The sequence below is a fragment of the Aplysia californica genome, unplaced genomic scaffold (assembly GCF_000002075.1).
Source record: "Aplysia californica isolate F4 #8 unplaced genomic scaffold, AplCal3.0 scaffold00031, whole genome shotgun sequence".
In the NCBI taxonomy this organism is placed as follows: domain Eukaryota; kingdom Metazoa; phylum Mollusca; class Gastropoda; order Aplysiida; family Aplysiidae; genus Aplysia; species Aplysia californica.
In genome coordinates this window covers 1346885-1355449 of record NW_004797301.1, presented here as the reverse complement: position 1 = coordinate 1355449, position 8565 = coordinate 1346885, and the positions used below count along the sequence as shown (strand labels likewise).

Genomic DNA, 8565 nt, shown 5'->3' with positions numbered 1-8565 from the left:
TTTTATGTCCTTTATTTGTTGTGTTCCAGATGTTTCAGTTGCGAGATTCGTAAAACACTAAACCCCCCCCCCCCCCCAAAAAAAAAGAATGTTAATACCAGATGTTTCATCTTACCATCAGTGTTAGTGTTAGATAACTTGTCCATTATTTGTCTTCTTCCAGATGTTTCACCTTACTGTCAGGGTTAGATAACTTGTCCATTATTTGTCTTCTTCCAGATGTTTCATCTTACTGTCAGGGTTAGATAACTAAACTAGTCCGTATTTTGTCTACTTCCAGATTTCTCGACTTACCCTCATAGGCCACTGACTTCCTGTTCCCCGGTACAACAGACAAGTGATATACTGAGAAGACAAGGTCAAAGTTCAAGCTGCAGATTTCAGACAGTACAAAGGGTCTATGAAGTTTGTGGTGCCACGTTTACATGTAGCAGAAATCTACGGGATCACAAAAGAGTACACACTGGGGAAAAACCTTACAAGTGTGAAGTTTGTGGTTCCACGTTTACACAGGCTGGCAGTCTTTTTCGTCACAAAAGAATACATTCAGGAGAAAAATCGTACAAGTGTGAAGTTTGTGGTGCCACTTTTGCACATGGTAGCAGTCTTTTTCGTCACAAAAGAACACACTCAAGGAAAACACCTTACAAGTGTGAAGTTTGTGGTGCCACTTTTACATATGGTAGCCATCTACAGCTTCACAAAAGAATACACTCAGGGGAAAGACCTTACCAGTGTGAAGTTTGTGGTGTTACTTTTTCTAGTAGCAGTAGTCTACATAAACACAGAAGAATACACACAGGAGAAAAACCTTACAAGTGTGAAGTTTGTGGTGCCACGTTTACACAGAACGGAAATCTACAGAGTCACAAAAGAATACACACAGGAGGAAAACCTTTCAAGTGTGAAGTTTGTGGTGCCACGTTTACACGTGGTAACAGTCTACAGGATCACAAAAGAACACACACTGGAGAAAAACCTAAGTGTGAACTGTCTGGTGACATCGGTGCTGTGGAGAGAGTCTGTGACCTCCATCAGAACACAGCAGGTCACAAGCAGATGGACAACAGAAATCTCTACGAAGATCGAGACATGAGTTTAAATGACTGTGCTTTTGCAAGTGAAACAAAAGCTGATGATATTGGTGTGGAAAGTGATGTGTGTAAGAATGTTTCACAGACAGGGCCAGGAAATCGTCTTAACGTAAGTTCAAAGCATGAGTCTTGCGGCAAAAGTCGTATGTCTTGTGATAGTAAACAGTCCATGGGTCAAGGTCTCGACTTCAACCTTTCTTCTGCTGTGTCTTTTGCCAGTGGTATAAATTCTACAGAAGCTTCTAGTACCACACCCCCAAAAGTGTACAAAGAGATGGGCGCTGGTTGCCAAGATGTAGGCCTACCAACGTCTCTGGTCAGGGAAAGTAGATACTCAGAAAAACAACCTCACAAGTGTAATGTCTGTCTTGAGATGTTTACAGAACTAGGTGACCTACAGAAACACAAAAGAATACATACAGGAGAAGAACTTTACAAGTGTGAAGTTTGTGGTGTCACATTTACTTGTAGCAGTAATCTACATAAACACAAAAGAATACACACAGGAGAAAAACCTTACAAGTGTGAAGTTTGTGGTGCCACGTTTACACAGAGCGGAAATCTACAGAGTCACAAAAGAATACACACAGGAGAAAAACCTTTCAAGTGTGAAGTTTGTGGTGCCACGTTTACACGTGGTAACAGTCTACAGGATCACAAAAGAACACACACTGGAGAAAAACCTTACAAGTGTGAAGTTTGTGGTGCCACTTTTACACTGGCTAACAGTCTTTTTCGTCATAAAAGAATACACACAGGAGAAAAACTTTACAAGTGTGAAGTTTGTGGTGTCACATTTACTTGTAGCAGTAGTCTACTTAAACACAAAAGAATACACACAGGAGAAAAACCTTACAAGTGTGAAGTTTGTGGTGCCACGTTTACACAGAGCGGAAATCTACAGAGTCACAAAAGAATACACACAGGAGAAAAACCTTACAAGTGTGAAGTTTGTGGTGTCACTTTTGCTAGTAGCAGTAGTCTACATAACCACAGAAGAATACACACAGGAGAAAAACCTTACAAGTGTGAAGTTTGTGGTGCCACGTTTACACAGAACGGAAATCTACAGACACACAAAAGAACACACACAGGAGAAAAACCTTACAAGTGTAAAGTTTGTGGTGCCACGTTTACGCGTGGTAACAGTCTACAGGATCACAAAAGAATACACACAGGGCAAAAACCTTACAAATGTGAAGATTGTGGTGCCACTTTTACACTGGCTAACAGTCTTCTTCGTCATAAAAGAATACATTCAGGAAAAAAACAGTACAAATGTGAAGTTTGTGGTACCACGTTTACACAGGCTGGCAGTCTTTTTCGTCACAAAAGAATACATTCAGGAGAAAAATCGTACAAGTGTCAAGTTTGTGGTGCCACTTTTGCACATGGTAGCAGTCTTTTTCGTCACAAAAGAACACACTCAAGGAAAACATCTTACAAGTGTGAAGTTTGTGGTGCCACTTTTACATATGGTAGCCATCTACAGCTTCACAAAAGAATACACTCAGGGGAAAGACCTTACCAGTGTGAAGTTTGTGGTGTCACTTTTTCTAGTAGCAGTAGTCTACATAAACACAGAAGAATACACACAGGAGAAAAACCTTACAAGTGTGAAGTTTGTGGTGCCACGTTTACACAGAGCGGAAATCTACAGAGTCACAAAAGAATACACACAAGAGAAAAACCTTACAAGTGTGAAGTTTGTGGTGCCACATTTACACGTGGTAACAGTCTACAGGATCACAAAAGAATACACACAGGGGAAAAACCTTACAAGTGTGAACTTTCTGGTGACATCGGTGCTGTGGAGAGAGTCTGTGACCTCCATCAGAACACAGCAGGTGACAAGCAGATGGACAACAGAAATCTCAACGAAGATCGTGACATGAGTTTAAATGACTGTGCTTTTGCAAGTGAAACGAAAGCTGATGATATTGGTGTGGAAAGTGATGTGTGTAAGATTGTTTCACTGACAGGGCCAGGAAATCGTCTTAACGTAAGTTCAAAGCATGAGTCTTGCGGCAAAAGTCGTATGTCTTGTGATGGTAAACAGTCCATGGGTCAAGGTCTCGATTTCAACCTTTCTTCTGCTGTGTTGTTTGCCAGTAGTATAAATTCTACGGAAGCTTCTAGTACCACACCCCCAAAAGTGTACAAAGAGATGGGCGCTGGTTGCCAAGATGTACCAAGGTCTCTGGTCAGGGAAAGTAGATACTCAGGAAAACAACCTCACAAGTGTAATGTCTGTCTTGAGATGTTTACAGAACTAGGTGACCTACAGAAACACAAAAGAATACACACAGGAGAAAAACTTTACAAGTGTGAAGTTTGTGGTGTCACATTTACTTGTAGCAGTAGTCTACATAAACACAAAAGAATACACACAGGAGAAAAACCTTACAAGTGTGAAGTTTGTGGTGTCACTTTTGCTAGTAGCAGTAGTCTACATAAACACAGAAGAATACACACAGGAGAAAAACCTTACAAGTGTGAAGTTTGTGGTGCCACGTTTACACAGAGCGGAAGTCTACAGACACACAAAAGAACACACACAGGAGAAAAACCTTACAAGTGTAAAGTTTGTGGTGCCACATTTTCATTAAGTAGCAATTTACAAAGTCACAAAAGAATACACACAGGAGAAAAACCTAAGTGTGAACTGTTTGGTGACATCGGTGCTGTGGAGAGAGTCTGTGACCTCCATCAGAACACAGCAGGTGACAAGCAGATGGACAACAGAAATCTCAACGAAGATCGTGACATGAGTTTAAATGGCTGTGCTTTTGCAAGTGAAACGAAAGCTGATGATATTGGTGTGGAAAGTGATGTGTGTAAGATTGTTTCACTGACAGGGCCAGGAAATCGTCTTAACGTAAGTTCAAAGCATGAGTCTTGCGGCAAAAGTCGTATGTCTTGTGATAGTAAACAGTCCATGGGTCAAGGTCTCGATTTCGACCTTTCTTCTGCTGTGTCTTTTGCCAGTGGTATAAATTCTACGGAAGCTTCTAGTACCACACCCCCAAAAGTGTACAAAGAGATGGGCGCTGGTTGCCAAGATGTAGGCCTACCAACGTCTCTGGTCAGGGAAAGTAGATACTCAGGAGAACAACCTCACAAGTGTAATGTCTGTCTTGAGATGTTTACAAAACTAGGTGACCTACAGAAACACAAAAGAATACACACAGGAGAAAAACTTTACAAGTGTGAAGTTTGTGGTGTCACATTTACTTGTAGCAGTAGTCTGCATAAACACAGAAGAATACACACAGGAGAAAAACCTTACAAGTGTGAAGTTTGTGGTGCCACGTTTACACAAAGCGGAAATCTACAGAGTCACAAAAGAATACACACAGGAGAAAAACCTTACAAGTGTGAAGTTTGTGGTGCCACGTTTATCCGTCGTAACAGTCTACAGGATCACAAAAGAATACACACAGGGGAAAAACCTTACAAATGTGAAGATTGTGGTGCCACTTTTACACTGGGTAACAGTCTTCTTCGTCATAAAAGAATACATTCAGGAAAAAAACAGTACACTTGTGAAGTTTGTGGTGCCACGTTTACACACGCTGGCAGTCTTTTTCGTCACAAAACAATACATTCAGGAGAAAAACCTTACATGTGTGAAGTTTGTGGTGCGACATTTACATTCAGTTCCAATTTACAAAATCACAAAAAAATACACACAAGAGAAAAACTTTACAAGTGTGAAGTTTGTTGTGTAACATTTACTTGTGCCAGAAATCTACAGGAACACAAAAGAACACACTCAGAAGAAAAACCTTACAAGTGTGAAGTTAGTGGTGTCACATTTACAGAAAGTGGAAATCTACAGACACACAAAAGAACACACACTGGAGAAAAACCTAAGTGTGAACTTTCTGGTGACATCGGTGCTGTGGAGAGAGTCTGTGACCTCCATCAGAACACAGCAGGTGACAAGCAGATGGACAACAGAAATCTCAACGAAGATCGTGACATGAGTTTAAATGACTGTGCTTTTGCAAGTGAAACGAAAGCTGATGATATTGGTGTGGAAAGTGATGTGTGTAAGATTGTTTCACAGACAGGGCCAGGAAATCGTCTTAACATAAGTTCAAAGCATGAGTCTTGCGGCAAAAGTCATATGTCTTGTGATGGTAAACAGTCCATGGGTCAAGGTCCCGATTTCAACCGTTCTTCTGCTGTGTTGTTTGCCAGTAGTATAAATTCTACGGAAGCTTCTAGTACCGCACCCCCAAAAGTGTACAAAGAGATGGGCGCTGGTTGCCAAGATGTACCAAGGTCTCTGGTCAGGGAAAGCAGATACTCAGGAGAACAACCTCACAAGTGTAATGTCTGTCTTGAGATGTTTACAGAACTAGGTGACCTACAGAGACACAAAAGAACACACACAAGAGATAGGCCTTGCAAGTGTGAAGTTTGTGGTGTCACTTTAGCTAGTAGCGGTAGTCTACATAGACACAAAAGAATACACACAGGAGAAAAACCTTACAAGTGTGAAGTTTGTGATGTCACATTTACAAGTAGCGGAGGTCTACAGAGACACAAAAGAATACACACCGGAGAAAAACCTTACAAGTGTGAAGTTTGTGGTGTCACGTTTGCACAGAGCGGAAATCTACAGAGTCACAAAAAAATACACACAAGAGAAAAACCTTACAAGTGTGAAGTTTGTGGTGCCACGTATGCACGCAGTAGCCATCTACAATGTCACAAAAGAACACACACAGGAGAAAAAACCTTACAAGCGTGAAGTTTGTGATGCCACGTATGCACGCAGTAGCCATCTACAATGTCACAAAAGAACACACACAGGAGAAAAAACCTTACAAGCGTGAAGTTTGTGATGCCACGTATGCACGCAGTAGCCATCTACAATGTCACAAAAGAACACACACAGGAGAAAAAACCTTACAAGCGTGAAGTTTGTGATGCCACGTATGCACGCAGTAGCCATCTACAATGTCACAAAAGAACACACACAGGAGAAAAAACCTTACAAGCGTGAAGTTTGTGATGCCACATTTACATTAAATTGCAGTCTGCAACGTCACAAAAGAATACACAGAGGAGAAAAACCTTACTACAGGTGTGAAGTTTGTGGTGCCAAATTTACATTACGTTGCAATTTACAAAGTCACAAAAGAATACACACAGGAGAAAAACCGTACAAGTGTGAAGTTTGTGGTGCCACGTTTACATTCCATAACATTTTACGAAATCACAAAAGAGTACACAAGAGAAAAACGTTACAAGTGTGAAGTTTGTGGTGCCTCGTTTACACAGATTAGCAGTCTGCAGCGTCACAGGAAAAATATACACAGGAGAAAAATCTGACAAGTATAATTGATGTTTGTGGTGCCACGTTTGCACGTAGCTGAAGTGTCTATAGACATAGAATCACAAAAGAATGTTGTTTGTTCTTAACCTTTGAAGATGGTCATGGCTTCACAATTTGGTCTGTTGACAGTGGATCCGGAGATGACTGATAAGACCTAACCACGCTCGGAAGTTTTGCCCACAGTGTGGGCACTAGTAGTCTTGTGTTTGAATTGTGATGGAGGCAGATTTGAACTTGCCCACGTTGCGTTTTCTTGTGGCTTGAGCCATGTGCTAGGCCTCTGCTGCTTTGGCTCCCTTAGTTAGTTTGCAGCGCCGGGCGGGGCGATCTAGGGCCAGTGTATCCTACGAGTCGTTCAGGATTCCTAGTTCTTTTAGTGAGACTTTGAGGCAGTGTTTAAAACATTTTTTCCTGCCCTCCAACTGAGCGATTGCCATGAAAGAGCTCTTCATACATTAGCTGTTTGGGCTACCGGCTGTCCACCATTCTGACCACATGGCCGGCCCATCTGGCTCGCGTTTTCTGGGGGAGGATGTAGATCCTGGGGATTCCGGCCCGCTCTAGAAGATCCGTGTCTGGGGCTTTGTCCTGCCATCTGATGCGGAGGATTTTACGGAGACAGCTCAGGTGGAGTGGATTGAGCTGCTTGGCATGTCTGCTGTAGACAGACGATGTCTCGCTGGCGTAAAGAAGGATGGTAAGAACCACCGCCAGGTACACCTTCAGCTTTGTAGAGAGACTGAGTCCTCTCTGCTTCCAGACATTCTGGCAGAGTCTCCTGAAAGCGGCGCTGACCTTGGCAACTCTGTTGTTGATTTCAACATCCATGTGGCGGAAAATGCCGTACTGAAGAGAGTTGGGGCAAGGACACACCCTTGTTTGACGCCATTGGTCACAGGGAAGGTGTCTGTCTCGTCTCCGTCTTCTAGAACCTTCACCATCACACCATCGTGAAGCTGTCTGACGATGGTGATGAACTTACTTGGGCATCGGTACTTCTTCATGATCCACCTCAGTCCTTCTCTACTGACAGTGTCGAAGGCCTTCGTTAAATTCACAAAGGTCACGAATAAATCGAAGTGTTGCTCCTGGCATTTCTCCTGGAATTGGTGGGCAGTGAAGATCATGTCTGTAGTTCCCTGTTTGGCCCGGAAACCCCACTGAGTCTCTTGGAGGAGTCCCTGTTTAAGATGGTGTGTGTGTGCATGTTTTTATTTTGTGTGTGTGTGTGTGTGTGTTTGTGTATGTGTGGCGTATTAGTATTATGAAAAGAGTCTTATTTAATTAATGCAGTGTTTTATGAGAATGCTAGATCAATATTAACTTTTCGAGTCCAAACTTCAGTTTGTTGTCACTGTATTGAACAAATCATTACATAGAATTGAGAGGAGTTTTTAATGTATAAACTTTGAATTTGGTGTAAATATGCCTCTTTATTGGAAAGTGTTTTGTGCGAAGGACATTATATTAGTGTATTTTAATGTTTGGGTCCTAACTGAAGTATGTCGTCTTTGTTATGATCCGATGTGTTATGTCATGAAGGTTATGAAAAACTTTAAACTTATTTGTAACAATGACATTCCGTACTGTATGTTCTTAATTGTCAAAGAAAGTTTACACAGTTGGTAGTTTACTTACTGTGGAGTCCGCTTTAAGTAAAATCTTTGGGACCAGAAGAAAGTGCTCACTTTATCCGAGGTTCAGTTTTTACCATTTTGGTAGCGTGGAGGCCTAGAGACGGTAGCTACGTGCAGTGGTGGGTCTATGGTGGAGGTGGGGTGGGGAGTGGGGGGACAACACAGCAGGCGAGCCTAGACTAGAACTCTGTCTTTCTGATTGAGATTACGTTGCCAATGCCGAGCTGGAATTGTTTACCCCCCGGGGGAGTGACACTGACAGAAGTGTCTTTAGGCCATTCCCAAAGGGGGGACATTTCTTGTTCAAGCATAGAAGAATTGTAAACGGGCTGACTCATGTCACGCTCATAACTGTGCCTGATCTGCAACAGGGAACTGCTGCTTTTTATTTCCTGATCCTTACTATTGTCATTTTCCTCTACTTCTTTTGTATGTTTGTCACTCTCTTGTGTGCTGGTGGTTGGCGGGTGCTCTGGTGTGGTCT

The 8565-nt window shown here is 42.2% G+C and overlaps 1 protein-coding gene across 1 annotated transcript in view; it reads left to right on the top strand.

The window, feature by feature from the left end:
- The window catches only part of LOC101855466 (zinc finger protein 729-like), a 16844-nt gene extending 9061 nt beyond the window's left edge, over nucleotides 1-7783 (top strand). The window contains exon 2 of the mRNA XM_013091286.2: nucleotides 281-7783. Coding sequence (XP_012946740.1) covers nucleotides 281-5856 — 5576 coding nt within the window. The 3' untranslated portion in view covers nucleotides 5857-7783. The remainder of the gene's footprint in view (nucleotides 1-280) is intronic.
- The last annotated feature ends 782 nt before the right edge of the window (nucleotides 7784-8565 follow it).